At 32.9% G+C, this 17,836-nt stretch overlaps 1 protein-coding gene across 3 annotated transcripts; it reads right to left on the bottom strand.

Annotated features, from left to right (window-relative positions):
• Positions 1 to 9,778: 9,778 nt before the first annotated feature.
• LOC106447644 (WAT1-related protein At4g01450-like) lies at positions 9,779 to 16,384 on the bottom strand. Of its 3 annotated transcripts, none has more exons than XM_013889621.3 (6): positions 16,065 to 16,382; positions 15,809 to 15,871; positions 15,591 to 15,707; positions 12,667 to 13,054; positions 12,442 to 12,593; positions 9,779 to 10,173 (listed from the first exon to the last, which is right to left on the bottom strand). In XM_013889621.3, the coding sequence occupies exons 1-6, from the start codon at positions 16,250 to 16,252 to the stop codon at positions 10,023 to 10,025; spliced, it is 1,059 nt and encodes a 352-aa protein (XP_013745075.2). In that variant the 5' UTR covers positions 16,253 to 16,382; the 3' UTR covers positions 9,779 to 10,022. The 3 variants fall into 3 exon arrangements, with proteins under 3 accessions (XP_013745075.2, XP_013745083.2, XP_048632882.1); XM_013889629.3 differs by having other exon boundaries at positions 16,185 to 16,381; XM_048776925.1 differs by having other exon boundaries at positions 9,779 to 12,593; positions 12,753 to 13,054; positions 16,065 to 16,384.
• Between the last annotated feature and the right edge of the window lie 1,452 nt (positions 16,385 to 17,836).

Here is a 17,836-nt window from a genome sequence, read left to right as displayed (position 1 = left end):
CGCCTTCTTCTCCTGTGAGATTATCTAGTATTTGTTGTAGATCGGATTCATGATTTCTCAGTTGTGCGGTTGTTCCTTACGGCCTTGTAGGATGTTCCGGTTAATATTGGCTACTCATATTCTTCCTTAGATTTCACCTGATGTTAGGGATTGCATCTCCATGGGTTGGGTCAGAGTTAGTTGTCTTTGATGGTGTCTTCCTTGTTATTGGCTTGCCGTCGATATTCCCTGCTCGTCTTTGTTTTCAAGATATGGTTTTTAGTGATCAGCTTCTATGCTCTCTTTCATAGCTCAAGGACGGCTCCACAGTTTTTTTTATTCACTTTTCTCTCCTTCCCTCTCTGTTCTCTCATCTTGTTGCAGCTTTCATCGCAGCTCATATCTTTAGTGACTCTGCCTTTCGCCATGTTTGCCACTCCAGATTTGGATAGTGTTTTTCTCTGTGTACGCTCTGTGTGTTTGGAAGATTATTTCTGGCCTCAAGCTTGGGCTCTGATTTCTCGGTGGTTGTCTTTCATTCTCCCTCCCTCAGGTGTTTTTCTTTTCTTCTCCTGCTTCACTTGGTGTAGGTGTGCGGAGTTAGTCTCTTAGAGCTCTGGTCTATTCTATCTAGAGTTTTGTGGTTCTTCGTTGGCATCAGCAACTTGTCTGTGCTTGTTTAGTTTGTAAGGTATTTCTTACCTCTTAGCTGGTGGTTGTGCTTCTTGTGCTTTAGGCATGTGTCTTCTTGTTTGCGGTGACTTTGGCCTTCCAGTGATTATTCTTCCTCTTACCTGCTTTCTTGGTTATTTGCGTTGGTGCTTGATCATGCTCCTTTAATTTGTGTTCGAGGGATTGCTTTATCTCAGATTTTATCATTCTGCCGTTTTCCGACCTCTACTTATTCTAGCCAAGACACTCTATGGTAAGGTAAGGTAAGGTAAGTTAGTCTTTGTTCTTGATCTCTTTTCAGCGCCAAACCTTTATTGAGTTAGTGATACTATGACATTTTGCTATTCTATGTGATTGTAGAGGTATTAGAATTACATTTGTGTTGTGTTCTAGTTTTTTCTTCTTGTTAGTTTGATTATTTTATGATTTTTAATAGTTAAATAAATATGTAATTTTCTAAATAAATGATAGAAAATAGTAAATAATAATAAATATAGTAAATGTTTATGTTATTTTTAGTTGTAAATAAATTAAATATAAAAAATATATTTATATTATTTTATTTATTTATTTATTCATCTTGAATTTTAATGACCAATAAAATAGTTTATCAAAACTTCATAAGATGATGGTTAATGCGAGAAGGATTAACTAAAAGCTTCAGACCTGTCATACTATCAAATTAGATCATGTTTAATTTAGTGATTGAAATTAAAAGAGAAAATAGACATTTACAAAAAGAAAATGCTCTTTTAACTACCTCTCGCTTTGATACCCTATTTTATTGATTTTCCAAATCTCAAATACTTAAACCAACAAAAAGAAACTATAGCTCCGAATATTTACAAACCGCATTGCTATTTTAGTAACCAAATCTCCACATACCTATATATCTATATGTTTTTGTTACTATTAGTACTACACTGCAGTTGTTCTGCATGTTGCCACTTAGACGCTATAACTTGAACCATTTTTTTATTGTGTGCTGAGACCACGTTTTCGTTTGCTATTTGTAATGGAAAAAGAAAACATTTTTCTTAACCAAAAAATTAGTCTCTTTCTCAAATATTTTTTAAATACCTATAGAGTTCTAGGTTTTTACATTTATAGTGGATTCGATGATGACAAATCCAATAAGAATTTGTAGACTTTTTTTTCTCTTGAGAAAAATCGGTGATCATCAAGATCAATGGAATGATTGTAGCTTCAAATCTAGAGATAGAGAAAGATGGGAGGTAGCATGTGACGTCTCATATTTTTGATCATTTTAGTGCTCTGAGTTGTATTTAAGAGTCATTTGTATGTATGGTTAGGGCCACGATTAAAAAATTTGTGACCAATCGAAGAAGAAAAGTGCACAACTAGAAAGTGTTAGGCCAGATTGCATTATTCTAAAAGAAGAACGACTTAAAATGTAAAAAGAAAGAATATATGGGACATGTGTCAGCAAATCCGCTTTACACATTTCATAAGAATAGAAAAAAACCTACTTTATATGTATAGATAGATATATGTGAATAATTTACCATTTTCAAAAGCTTCATTTCCCTTTAGCCATTTCCTACTACATATTAGATCTTTCACATATTTTGGAAGTAGACTCATGTATTTGTTAAGAACTCGCTATCCAATGCTAAAGGATGACTCTGAAGTCCATGTTGTAATAGAAATACTAAGTTGATCACAAGCCATTGCTAACAAATCTTCATACCTACGAGTATTATCTTTCCAGAACTAGGGACTGTACAAGCTCTCAAAATTACCACAGTTCAATGCTTGTTCATCAAGATAAGATTGTAGAGCTGTCTTTCCACTTGCAACGACACTGACTTTGTAAAATGTAAAGAAATCCTATGAAGGTTAAAAAATATCAGAACCAATCCTTTAAAAAAATCAGAATGTAATTAATTGGAAGAAACACTCACATCATAGTTGTTAAACATTGCCTTAGGTCTCTCATCATAAACATTTTCTGCAACCGTCTCACATGGCTCTTTAGACGGTGAGCTGAATTTGATATTTTATCGCAGGATTCAGACAGAGTATCCATCTTAAAGCTCAAATTCTTCAACTTCAAATCACATGTACTCATGTAAAGCCTCCATAAACAATATTCTGAAAGTGTAAGCTTCAGACGTGGATCAAAGACTGATGCCATAGTGAAAACATCACTAACTTCTTCCAAGTACTTATCAAACTTCTCCTTCATTGGTATGACCATGTGTTTGAATATATCATCTTCTCTTTCCTCATTCACTTGAAGCCAATTATGGATTTCTCTGACCTTGTAGATATATAAGTTTGAAGTTGGGTAATTTGAACCTGACATCAAACAATTTATCTCAGTAAAAGGGTTCAAGAAACCGCACATCTTCTCAGCTCTTTTCCATTCCTCAGCTGTAGGCAAGAACTTGTAGGTTCTCCTATCAAATTTTTCCAAGTTATCGAATGCTTCACGGTACTGGATGGCTCTTTTAAGCATATGGTAAGTAGAATTCAATCTTGTCTGCACATCCAAAATCAAACATGCTTTCAGCTTTGCACCTGCAACATTAATGCAATTTCCAAACAATATCTCATGCGCCTCTATTGTTGTAACATATTTAATACTCTCTATCTTACTTTGTGCAAAGAGCCTCTAATATCCTTTAAATCATCTTGCACAATGAGGTTGAGTATGTTAGCTGCACATTTGACATGGAAAACTCGCCTCCACACAACAAGTCATCCCTCAACATCAGCTGTGATTTGACAATATCTTGCATCGAGTCATTACTTGTAGCATTATCTAATGTGAGAAAAAAAAACTTTTTCTTTCAATTTCCTATTCTTATAAAGATTCAAGAAGCTGCATCGCAGGTGGTGGGAGAGCACAAAAAGTCAAAATTTTAGAGTTTAACTTATTATTCCTATCAATATAATGAGCTGTCATACACAAATAACCCTCAAGTTCTAGTGATGAAAACAAATCAGACGTGAAGGATACTCTTCAAGGAAGACTCGTTAATTCCCTCTTCATTGTCTCTCTCTCGCTTTCATAAAACTGATACACATCTGCTTTCGCCGTGTTTCAACACCAGCATTCAAATATTTTCAAGTTTCTCTCACTTTTTCATATTCCACATAAGAATAAGGTAGGTCATGCTGGACTATCTTCTTAGCTACCAGCTGCCTAAACACAAGATGATCATACTTGCGAGGTTGTAATTTGCCTTCGGTTGTAATTTGCCTTCAACATTAAAATTCATTTTTCCATTAATCCTTGCATACTTATTAGATGATGCCTTCTCAAAGCGGAATTTCCATGCGAGTGAGAGCTCCATGCATACTCATTCTTGCAATGATGGCATTTAGCTTTCTCCTCGCCATTGGGTTTTCGAATCACAACAAAATCAACCCAAACATCTGACATTTGCCTACTCTCCTTTTCATCATCCATATCATCCTCATCATAATCAACATTCGTTAATCTCCTCATCATGAATTTTCTTCTTCTTTTTCGGCTAAATCAAGTCTGCCTGGAAAACGTTCTTCTTTCTATTGTTTGGAATCGGCTTGGAAGACTTTCTTCCTCCACGTATTGCAGCAGCAACCATTTTTTTCTACCTTGACTCGCCTTTGAAGACGATGCAATTCCATCGGATATAGATGACTGGATCATGGTTTTCTTTGATTTTGAGACACTCCCTGATCCAAAACTAGATTGTTTGCGAGGCTGAGAGGATTGGGTTGGAGGAGGAGGGATTTCAACATCAGTATCAACTTCTATCTGCCTAAGAAGAGTGAAGAAGAAGCTTGGTCGAAATTCATGAGGAGAAGGCTGCAACCACCATTGTCTCAACCAGCACCTACTTCATTTAAGTCTTTTTATTTTATGCTTCTATCTAGTGATGGCAATTGGGTTGTACCGACCGCCTTGTCCCGCCCGCCGCGGTACACGGTCAATGCGGGTCTTGGCAGTACATGCCCGCGTGGGATGCTGTCCGTAGAAGTGTTGCCCAATCCCGACCCACGACTTGCACAAGCCTTGGAGGTTCAGCCCCGCGTGACTCCGATATTCATCAACACCTGCGTATATCACCTGCAAGAAGAAGAGACCAATAGAGATGAGAACACAACATAAGTCCTTCTATGAATCATTTAAACACAATGATGCTCAGCCTAAGCATTGGGAATCGTAGGAATGGAGCAGAGCTGAGGAATGGAGCAGATAGAACAAGACAAGCGTACACAGAAACATACAAAAATAACCAGCAACAGAACAAACATCACCGGAGCTTACACATTAAGACAATCTCCATGTTGTCGAGCTTATTTTCAAGGCTCATCAATATCATCTCCTGACAATTCTTCAATCCATTAGGACCCACATTGTACACTGATCTTATGACAAGAGACGAATATTATTATATTAGCCAAATATTTAGTATATTGAAAGTTTGGTATCACATTTGAGATAACTAAACCACTGGCTCCATCACGGAACGTCGTATGGTAGATTGTTCTTCTTGCTAAGACACAAGCTTCTTCAACTGACAGAAGCTTTCTCTTTTTTTGTCATCTCATGTACATGGGCACTTGGATAGACAAATAAATCAAGATATTAGCCATAGTTTCATCACAATGAAAACTTCAAGAAATATTAACCGATGTTTTAAGCAAAAAATAAAAAAAAAAACTTACCAAAGTATCGGAGCTTGAATCGTCGTCGCCGGAGCACAAGAACCACTGTCAGAGCTTTGTCAGTGATCCAAACTTCTTTTTCTTTGTCGGTGAGACTCTGATGGTATCGAAGATGTAGGTACCACAAGAACCACCGTCGGAGCTCAAACGCCATCACTGGACCTTCCCCAAGAACCATCGTCGGCATAGATATACTCTAAATCGCATATCTCTCACTCTTCTCGTTTTTTTCAGGTGAAGAGGCTACTGGAGAGAATGATGTGGATCCTCAATTTCCCGCAGACTCATCTGGGCCCATCCCGCACAGTCCCTATCCAGCTAGACCCGCTAAGAAAATGAGCCTGAATCTTCATGCCCAATCCCGCCCCGCTGCAGAGCTTAACGGGCCCGGCCACAGGCAATCCTCCAAATTGCCATCTCTACTTTTATCTATTTCAAAGCTGTCATGCAAGCCTTGTGTTGCTTCCAAGGTAGACATGCAAGCCTTATTTGTTTTCTATTTAAATACATTGTATGTTTAATTTCAGATCATTCAACTTTTTTTATCAAACAAAACATTTTCTTAGACTTGTTGAATCATTTGTATGTATGGACATCGTACTTCTATTCTGAGGTCTGCGAATCTGAGCAACAAATCCTCCTAGGTTTTGTTGGTGCGTCTTATCATTGGGCTTAGGAGTGGGTAAATCAAAGGTCTTCTGAAACCTTTATGTGACCCTTCGTTCCACTTTCCTTTGATCGATTATTCGATTCAAAGCCTATCCATTTACCAACCTTCAAGTTCTGATTCCCAGGGAGTTTTCACTAGTGTGGGATCATGATTTGGGGTCTTCTTGAAGAAATCATATCCAGTGAAATTTATAAAGATTATGATTCATCTCCCATGATGGTTTCTTTTATTTATTTCATCATAAAGATGGAATTCTCTTTTTCATCCTTGACCACGATAGCGGTTTCTACTGTGTCCACGTCCTCGTCTTTTCAAAGTATTATAACTCGATAATGCAAAACTCACTTCAGAGAGTGGATCAGATCCATTACAACGGGCATGATGGTTTATTATCATAAGTTCCTTCTTTGTAGTCAATTTACACGGAGGAGTTACATGGTGAATCCTATTTCAAAGATTTAATCACTCAAAGATCTCCAAGATCTTTTCTCATGATACATCTTATCTTATAAACCATCACTGAAGTGGTGTAAAATATCCCTTTCTCATCCGATAAAATTTTGAATTTATCAATGATTTCTAAAAGCTCATTTTCTTCTTAGGGCTAAAGATGGCAATTGGAAACCTGGAGCGCGGGCCTGGCCCAATAATTACTGTTGTCGGGCGGGTTTAGGCCGGCATTTTTTAGGCCCATAAAAAGCGGGCCTTGCGGGGCAGGTTGAAACGCGACTTGGTCAAAAGCAGGATGGCCTTGGTTGTACTGCGGGACATCCGTAATCCCGCGAATTCCGTTGACTCTTCGTGTTTTATTCTTCACCGAGAGGCGACTCTTCGATCCACCTCCAGTCCACCATGAATTGTCTTGTTCTGCACCTTCTAGTTCCGATTCACTACCAGACCTTGTTTTCTTTCTCACTCAGTCACTCGTCTAATTCATCACTTTGGATTTTCAAAACACCACTACGATCTTCTTCTCGTCACTTTGAAGCTGTTCTCAACGCCAGAGTTTGCCTTTACCTGCTTCATCTTCTCACTATTTCTAACGAAATGGTTACATTATTTGTTGGTCTCTAACTATCTGTGAATCTTCAATCAAAGGAATTTATTCAGTTGTTTGTTTGTTTGTCAAGTTGAGTGCTTGTTTGTTTGTCGGGTTTTAACCCTTGAGAAGAAAACCTTGTCGGGTCATGAGTAGAAACCTTGTTGAGTACATGAAAATGCTTTAAGATTTGATTTGTTGTTAAGTTTTTGTAATGTTGAACTGAATTTTTTTGCTTTTACAATTAAATTGTTTTATTGTTAAGTTGTTAAGCTTTTTTGGGTCTTCTGTGTGCTTGCTTCGTATTGTGATAAAGAGCTTAATATTGATATATTTTGATTGAAAGTAGCTAGCTACAAACAGAGTAGTCATCTGTGTGCTTGCTTTGGTTATGAACTTATTTCGCTTCAATTTCACATGTGTTGATGCCAATTCGTGCCCTGAACCATTTTATTGTTGTTGCTAATTCTCATCTTTAAAGTACTGAAGTTACTTATGTACTTTAGCCAAAACGAGCTAGTCTTGAATGGCATAGCTAGTACCATAACAGAATACGTCAGTCCATAACACAGTCTATCTCATGTGCAGGCAGTTGAAGATCGGAAGTCCTGCGGGCTGATCCGCAAAGGCCTACATATTTTGCGGTATGAGTTTGGTCAGCCATTATGAAGACCGCAATCCGTGGGCTTGATCCGCTGTGACCAGCTTCCATACGAACCCGCTGCAATACAGAACGAAACGGGATGAATCAACATGTTTGTCATTCCTACTTAGGGCCATCTTTGCACCTACTACCAAGGTCATATAATTATTCTCAGTAATATCAGTGACATTTATTTCGAGATTTGTTAAATTTGACATGATAAATGTATTAATAAAACAGTAATGTAAAAATATAATAAAGAAGAGAATTTAAATACGGAAACTAACTGCAGAAATTAAATGCAGAAATTTAAAAAACGTAAATAAAATTGGAGACTTTCCTACCACATGATCGAAGAGACATAGTTTACCATAATGATCATTTTTTTTATTCGGGGAGGCAAAACCTTCCACAGATTCGAAGAGGCATAGTCTACCATTTTGACCATTTTTTATTCAATGAGGCAAAGCCTTTCATATGATCCGAGGAAACATGGTCTACCATTTTGAATCTTTTTATATTCAAGAAGGCAAAGTCTTCCTATGGTCAGTGGATACATACTATTTTGATCTTTTTTATTTACGGAGGTAAAACCTAATATGTAATCCTTTGATAGTGAAAGCATAGTTTACCATAACGATAAGTTGTAGAAAACAACGCCTAGCTTCCCAAAAATTAAACAGAGAAGGTCTAAGTATCACTCCAGAACAATAATAAAATTAAATTAAATTAAATTCATTGAAAGACATAAATTAAAATTTATCTCGTTGGTATGGTATCGTTCGTGTAATATATTTATATATTAGTGTTTATTATAATATATATATATATTGTTTGTGTTTGGAGAAGAGAAAACATGAGAGAGGGAGAAAAACAAGACTTGTGCGTTTTTATATTTTCATGTTTCTCTTATAAGTTATAAATAAAGTGACTACTATTTATAGTAGATTAAATGATCGACACACATTCATAATTACACCCCAAAAAAACATGTGTACTAGTAACTAGGACAAACATAATACTGATCATGGGACAACTGTTCTATAAATGATTAATCATCTCTTATAACACAACCTTTTTTTTTCTCTTGTTCTCAACTCCTCCTTTTCTTTTCGTTCTCTTTTTCCTTCACCACTTTATCAGATTCTCTTCTTCTCCTCATCCGTGATTCTTCAAACAATCTTCACAAGCTACTTTCTCATCTCATTTATTCTCGCCTGAAAACCGGTTGAGCAGAGATGGTGGAGGTGGTGTTGTGTCGAGCAGTGATGGTGGCGGTAAAGAAAGGTCACAACTCTCTCTTTTTTTCTTTTCGAATGAATGTTAAATTTATTCAAAAAAACCTTATTACATAGAATGCATACTGTTTACTTCAAAGAAAGCTATACTACTAACCCATAGCTACTCAGTACTGAGAAAATTACATTCTAGTACTAAACCAGTATTGCATTAAACCCTCCATTCCCTTGACCCCATGTCTGCTCATCAAAGTAATTCTATTTCGAACCCCCTTGTCGATCATCCGTATCAGAACATGAAGTGATAACAACTTGTCACCATGCCTGAGCTTATTCCTCTCCCTCTAAACCGCATATAGTACCGCTTGGAAAGCAGATCGAATACAGAACAGACTTTTCTTGTGTCTAGTCAAATCTGCTAGAATCTCCATAATCTCAGACCAAGAATTATTGAAGGAGTTACACAGTGTATGAACACTCAAAGAATAGGTGATTTCTCGATTGAAGACACCCTTTGCAGAGAACACAGGTAGTATCGATACCCTGGTTCCATTTCGCAATTCTATCCAATGTTGACAAGCGATCACGAACTGATATCCAAGCCATAAATACAAATTTCGGCGTAGCTTGAGTAAACCAGAGACCTCTTGCCCAAGTACAAACCGAGTAATGCTCTCTCACCAAATCCCAAGTCTCTTGAGTGGAAAAACTTGACCTGAACCCTTTTCTTCCTCTCCAAAGACTAGTATCATTACTGTCTAAATTTAGTTTCCTTGCAGTGATACTTCTCTCTCTCTCTCTCTCTCTCTCTCTCTCTCTCTCCATTAGTGATTCATACTAAAGAAATCTTCTAATTGAAAATTGTCCAAAGAAATATTAATTTTTTTATAAAAATTACAATATCCAGATTAAGTCACTGGAAAGTAAAATCCAAAAGGTTAACACTGCAACACACGCGATAATATACTTCAATAACAATCAAATGACCACTTTCATATCTTCTTCATAGTTGATTCGTAGGTCATATCGATCTTTCTGGACAAAAAAAAAGGGTTTAGGAAAGTAGATAAAGTACTCATGGGATAACTAAAAGACAACCTAATTGTTAACATTTGTATGGTCTTCTTCTTCCTTTCCTTCCTTTACTGTAGTAGTAGGCAACTTAGTGATTTTACTGATATCTATTTGTTTTCTCTTACTCCATAAAAATATGTATAAACCGATAATAACTACTACAGATCCAATAACACTGCATTGATAACAAAGAAAAATTTGAATTAGTAACGTATGTAGATTGTTTTGACACTAACCCAGTGGTTTCTTACACTGTACGAAGTATTTAAAATTTAAATTTCATTCTTTTAAAAAAATCTAAAATTTGAATATAAATTAAAATTTAAATTTAAAACTTAATATGCGTTTAGTTATGAAATTAACCATATTAAATATATTTAAATATAATATAGTTTTAAATTTTAATCAAAGTTTTCTTAATTTCTGTATTGTTAAAATAATGAATTATTATAATTTTGATAAAATATAGATATTTTTACAAAATTTGTTAAATTTTATTCTTGTTTAAATTGAATTTTTATATACTAAACACATGAAATCCTTTTCATGAATCAATATGATAAAAGGGAAATTACCACATTAATAATACCACTTTTTGGTTTACAATAATCATTTTTACCATCACCACTTTTAACGAAGGATAAAAAATTTCTATACCCCCCCCCTAGTGTTAACTAATCTAGACTTTAGATTTAGAGTTGAGAGATGGGATCGGGTTTTTGAAATGCGAAATTTAATATTCTAATAAATACTTAAATATTAAAAAAAAAATATAGTTTCAAACATAATTTTCGATTTTCAAAAAATAATTTTGAAAAAGAAAAATCAAAAAACAATTATAAAAAAGTTTGAATTTGAAAAAATATAATCTGAAAACATAATATATGTTTATTTTTATTTTACTTTTATTTGTTTAAATAATTATTTATTATATATATAGAGAACAAGTATAAAGAGTTTTTTGTCGTGTAATGAATGTTGGAGAAAAATACTCCAGTATTACTATTCTCCAGGCCTCGGGCAGGATACCGGCCTCCAGACTCCTTCGATATGAGAAACGGGCTCCTACCCCTGTTTCCGGACCTGCCTCCGGGTAAAATGGAAGTTTTCTACTAAGAGTGATTCTTAAATATATATATGGAAGAGTCTGACATGTTCAACCTACTTCTCTACGACTATATAAGGGGAGCCCATACCCTAGAATAAAAGATCGACATTCATAAACAAAGAAATTAAAGCTAAACGGCTAGAACTAGGGTTTATACACCAACCGTTGTAGTTCCTGCTCAATTTGTCAATAAAACATCTTTTAGTCTCGATTTCTTATATTTGTTCTCGCTCTTCTATTGTTCCATAGTACTTACAAAAATCCTACATAAAAATTCCCTAACAATAAAGAAGTTATTTTTGAAAATGTTCATTTAGTAATGGAAGATGGTAAAGATGAACAATGGTATCATGAAAATGGTAAACATGAAATTTCCTATGATGATATCACAAAAAATTATTATACTGTATCATTTTAAAAAAATTTTAAAGATAGAAACTCGATTGATCTCGTCTACCTATGATGATTTATGGGTATAATTATACATTTTAAGCACTTAACTATAATTAAATTTTGAATGTTAAATAAATTTAGATTAGTTTATGTTTGATACAAAACTTGTTAAATTTTATCCTCAGTTAAATTTCTTATATTTGTGTTAATATTACTGTTTATAATTTTAAAAATAATTGTTTACTTGATTTATTATCGGGTATTTAACCAAATTTAGCTATTATAAATATATATATTTATATATATATATATATCATTAATCCAAATTTAACCATTATCTTATTATAGGAATATTACTAAAAAGTATTGATAACTAAATTTGTAGATGTCATTATATAATTGAAGCTATGTCGTATTTTTATACTAAGCCATATCCTATTTTTATTTATCACTGAATATAGTGGTGACATATAAAAAAATTTTAAAAAGTCACTTCACAAATAAAATAATGTTTAGGTATTAATTTGTGTTTGATACAAAACTTGTTAACTTTTATTCTAAGTTAAATGAAAAATTTCTTATATTTTTGTTATCTTAGTTTTTAGTATTTTAACAGTAATTATGTATTTAATTAAAAAATTTGTTATGCAACCAATTTAGTTATTAGAAATCTTTAAAAAAAAACAATAATTAATTATAATTGAACCATATTTAAGTATTATCTTATTTTGGAATTTTATCAAAAGTAAAAATATTTATCACTAAAAATGTATGTGTTATAATATGATTGAAACCATGTTATAGTTTTCACTAGGTTATCTCATCTCTCTTTAAGACGATGGTAATGATAACACATAAGTAATTTTTTTTAAGCACTTTAGAAATAATGTTCAGGGGATTTGCACAATTTTTTTTTGTACTAAAAACACAGTTTTATTTTACCTTCCCAAATAAATAATACGATGAAGTATCAAGAAATCGAAAACGGTTGCGAACATAAGTGTGACAGGACTGAATGCTGATGTAAAGACAGGTCCACGTTGTTTGATGCACCATGATATTCCCACCGTACACATTCCTTGTGCACCCACACCCTACAGACATATATACACAAATAGACGATAATTTTTTTATTGTCGTGAATTTACATAATATATGTATTTATACCGCTATAATGACGGTGATGATGGTGAGTTTGTCTCTGAGAATCCAATCTTCCACATGTCTAGTCTTGATCAAGCTAAGAAGAGCACACTGAAGCGTCCCAAAGACCGATAAAATGACCGTACCTGAGTATGGACACGGGTAGCTCACGTTGACCTTGGCTTGTATAAGCATCCATGAACTGAAAAATATAACTCCTAAGGATAAAAGAAAACAGCCTTTGATCCAGTTCTCATGTCCTTTTTGGATGTGTGAAATCGTTGCGTGTTCGTGAGGGTTCGATAATGGAATGCCTTGGTACAACGTAAGAATTAAAGCTCCAGCTAAGCTTATCATAGCTCCAAGTACGACGCCGTACCCTGCCTTTGTTTTCACACTTAGCTTTTCGAATCTGAAAAAATGAACATTAACATGTGTTATATTATAGCATTATTATTGGTTAGATAATTTATAGGATAGATAATTTATATGAGTGCTCAGTCCGGTAAACATATTGATCCAAATTAAACAAAAAAAAATACATTCAAATTTGCTTATACCATAAAGTTTAAATGTTGTTATCTAGAAATTGTATATAAATATGTTTTAGATATAAATCAATCGAACAAAAACAAAACATAAAAATGATTGATTAAAATAAAAAAAGCAGATAATAGTGTTGTTATATGTAAACTATATAATATAAACAGTATTATTTATATTTAAATGATTTTATTGATATAACTTTTATTTAAAATTTGGATTTTATTAATATTATATTATTTAAATTCTAATTTTCTCATATTCATAGATCTTAAATAAAATATATCTTCTTTCTTATATTGCAAATTTTGTGTTTAACTCTATTTATTTAAGACTAAAAATATCAATAGTTTTTGTTATTTTTAATTATGATTCTTCAATGAGTCCTTGTTTGAATTACTATTATGCAATTAATAATATTTAATAAATGGATTAATAAAAACCTGGAATAAAATAATCGATTTATATTATAATAAATCTATTTATAACTATATCAAATAAAAATACAAAAATTTAATATAAAAATGATAATATGTTTTGGTTAAAGCCGAATAAATACACAACAAAAAGGTTTTTGAGCTGAACCAAACCAAAGTATTAGCTAATCGTTATAAATAGAAAACTGAATATAAAAAAAAATTAAAATCAAATCGAAATCCAAATTAAACCCCCCCCCCCCCCCACACTATATTTAACAATCCAACCAAATATAAGATGATTACTTCTTTTTAATTAAATTTCAATCATTAAGTTCAAAAAGCTAAACCGATTATATAATAACATGTGAAAATGAGTTTCTAAAAAAAAATTGAATGTCTCATTTAAGATACTTTTCTCACATTTCTATATGTTTCCTCCTTATTAGTCTCCTTTTCATATTAGTTAGAAACCCTTTGAAAATATGGTTTTATCCACTTGAAATGATAACATGTATGAAAACTCTTATATAGGCGTATTAAGTCTATAACTTTTCAATGATTTGGAGCAATTTGATTTTTAATAAGTTTATATAGGGCTGGGCAAATAAACCGAACCCGAAAATTCGAACCGAATCCGATCCGATAAAAATAAATCCGAACCGATCCGAACACGACGTAAATACTGATTGGATGGTTTTGTGGTATTTTGGGTTATGAGTATTATCCGAACCCTGAACTTAAATGGATACCCGATAGAACCCGAAAGATTCATAATCTCCAAAAATAGCTTGTATCAAACATGATATTAATTCCTAATATGTATCCAAAATACACTAAGAAATTATTGAACATCTAAAGTAATTATCTATTACATTAATGTTGATGGTTGAAGCTTGAAGCTTGAAGTTTTTAGATTTTGGTTTTGTTTTCATTGAATAATATTTTTCATTTCATGAGAACTTGGTTTTTCGTTTTATGCTTTATTTAATTTTGTATTCCTTCTATCAATAACTATATTTACCTTTCGTTTAATTTTGAATGATCGCATTTGATGTTCCTTTCTTATTTTTGAATTGATTTTACTTATGTTTTGGTTACAAAATAGATATAAATCAGGTATTTTAAAACCGAAGAACCGATTTTACTTATGTTTTGGTTACAAAGTAAATACAAATTATGTACTTTTAAACCAAAGAACCGATTGGGACCCGAACCTGAAAGTACATCGGGTTGTACCGGTTCTTTGAAGATTTACTAACCCGACCTGAACCCGAAAGAACCCTAACCAATCCCGAACCAAACTTTTGTATAACCCGAATGGAGCTGATTTTGATAAACCCGAAAATCCGAGACCCGATTGGAAAAATCGAAACCCGATTGGGACCCCGAATGCCCATGCATAAGTTTATATATGATTTTAGGTGAATTGAAAAGACTATGATTTTACTTAAAGCAATACTCCCTCCGTTTTTTTAAAATAAGTCGTTTTACAATTGTGCACACAAATTAAGAAAATCATTAATTTCTTACATTTTCTAAATAAAAACATCATTAATTATTTACCTAACCAGAAATTAACCAATAATAAAATAAAAGGTATATTATCATTGGTCATATAACATTAATTGTTAATAAATTTTACATAGAAAATTTAAAATGTCATATAATTTGAAACATAAAAATTTCTCTAAAACGACTTATATTAAAAGACGGAAGGAGTATAAAATACAATTTAAAACAATTAGATTTGAAATTTAACCATTTTAACTAAAACTCCAAAAAAAACGCTTTAAAATCAATAAGAACCTCTTAAATTTCATAACTTAATTTATCTTTGATAACAGTAAATGATTTAATAACACTAAATTTTAAGAAAAAATTTAAAATTCATATTTGAATAACAACGAATGTGATTTCAACAGTAATCATTTTAAACTCTCAATTAAAAACTCCTTAAATTGTAATAATGCTTGATAATAAGTGTACCTAAATATTAATGCCAGAATGAAAGTTATAGCAGGCAATGTGCCCCAGAAAGCAGATCCCAAGGTGGCAGAAGTGTAGCTGAGGCCAAGCAAGTAGAAATATTGCATCAAACTCGCCCTGCCAAAATAATAGTTCAATAAAGATTAAAATGAGTCTAACAATAAAAGTGGGACTGAATTGTAAGCAATTATGAGCTAAGGGACTAAGAGAAAACATACCCAAAAAGGCCACTGACGAAAAGCTGAAACGAGATGCTTGTTGTTAGCTTCGGCCTTGTATTCCTGACCAAATATGAAATAGAGTATTTATTTTGTCCGGAACACAAAATTATGATTCTGTCTATAGTCTACACATAAAACCTCATTAAACGTCAATAAGGAAGTAAGTATTGAATTTTTTTTATTAAGCAGTTAAAATTATATAGATTGAAGTCTAAGAAGCAAAATAATTATTAAAATTTAAAATTAGATTTACCGTTCCCAAAAATAAGCGATCGGAAGAAGAAAAAATGTAGAAATACCCAAACGATAGGTAGCAATAATCATATGATTAATGCCTCCATCAAGAACTTTCTTAGTCAAAGCGTTAACCAACCCGTTAATCATGTTAATCACGATAATCATTATTATCACCGGTGCCGATTTTCCATCGATAAAACCCATGATTAGTAATCAAACGTGTCTTATCCTAGTCTCCCACTCTTAGTCTCTATTCTCTCCCTAACTCGCTAACGTGCTGCTCTTATCTATCTCTTCTTTAATAAACTGATGGAGTAGTAGAGACCAGTTAGATGATTATATAGATCACATATGCTGAGTTGGAGGCAATTTTTTTTTTTTTTGAAAAGAAATATTTGAAGAGTGATTCGGTGGCCAAGAAATAATTTTATCACCAGGAACAATTTAATTTCAGAACTGTATATTTAATTTCTTTTAGGAGCTTAGGACTATAAAACTTTGCGTTTTAATCTAGAGAAAGACTTGGGTTCACCCCTATAGTGAACCTTTAGATTCACCAAAAAATCAAAAATTAGCATACTAAATGTAGTCTTTTTCATAAAAGGAAACAAAATATTTCGAATTAACTTCTTAAAATAAATAGATAAAAAATGAATAAAAATATTAGTAGATCTAAAAAACATTTTTTCTAAAAGTTGTTAACGTCCACACTAAATCCTAAACTCTAAATCATAAACACTAATCATAAACACTAAATCCTAAACTCTTAGATAAACTCTAAACCCTTGTGTAAATCATAAATCTTTAGATAAACCCTAAAAACTAAAACCTAAAACTTAAGGTAAACCCTAAACCCTTGGGTAAATCTGAAACCCTTGAGTAAATCTTAATCCTTGGGAAAATTTTAAACCATTGAATAAAATCTTATGGGTTTAGGGTTTTACCCAAAAGTTTAGGATTTATCCAAGAATTTAGAGTTTATCCAAAGGCTTAGGGTTTAGTGTTTAGGATTATGAATTTAGGGTTTAGTATTTATGATTTACATAAGGATTTATGATTTACATAAGGGTTTAGGGTTTACCTAAGAGTTCAGGGTTTTAGTGTTTAGGGTTTAGATTTAGCGTTTATGATTTAGGATTTAGGGTAGACAAAATTAACAATTTATATTAAAAAATATTTTTTTTACAGCTACTAATATTTTTATTTATTTTTATATATTTATTTTAAGAAGTAAATTCAAAATATTTTGTTTCCTTTTATGAAAAAAACTGCATTTAATATACTATTTTTTGATTGGTTGGTGAACCTACATAGAGGTGAACCCAAGTTTTTCTCATTAATCTACAGCTGTTGTTTTCCAACGTTGGTGTAATTTAGGAAACTTAAATTAAACGCTGTTTTTTGTCATCTGTAAATTATATAGTTTTGATACAACAGCAACAAGTTAGAACAAGGGGATCACTACAAACAACCATCCAAAACCTACAGAACATCCCAAAAGCCAACCAAGATGCGATGAGAATACTCTCCCAATCATCAGAACCAAAAAATCAAGCCTCTTCACTGCCATATACCAAAACAGAGGATCTGATTTCCTCACTCTCGAACAAAGCGTGTAACCAACTAGGAAAGCCATGCGCCATGTAAGATTGAATGCGCCTTCCTTTGGTTACACTCTAAGCAATGAGGAAAGCTCCTCTGTTAGTACATCTTTCTTACACTCCTATTCTCCACCGCTCTATTTTAGATAGACATTTTAAAACCTCAAGAGCTTCAAATCTGAAATTC

The sequence above is a fragment of the Brassica napus genome, chromosome A1 (assembly GCF_020379485.1).
Source record: "Brassica napus cultivar Da-Ae chromosome A1, Da-Ae, whole genome shotgun sequence".
Lineage (NCBI taxonomy): Eukaryota > Viridiplantae > Streptophyta > Magnoliopsida > Brassicales > Brassicaceae > Brassica > Brassica napus.
Note: the sequence above shows the minus strand (reverse complement) of the source record. Positions and strands in the feature narration are given on the sequence as shown.

Coding starts and splice junctions, on each gene's coding strand:
- LOC106447644 (XM_013889621.3), bottom strand. CDS start 16,252: ATGGGTTTTATCGATGGAAAATCGGCACCGGTGATAATAATGATTATC. Junction 15,872..16,064: donor ATCGCTTATTTTTGGGAACG/GTAAATCTAATT, acceptor ATATTTGGTCAG/GAATACAAGGCCGAAGCTAA. Junction 15,708..15,808: donor TTCGTCAGTGGCCTTTTTGG/GTATGTTTTCTC, acceptor TTATTTTGGCAG/GGCGAGTTTGATGCAATATT.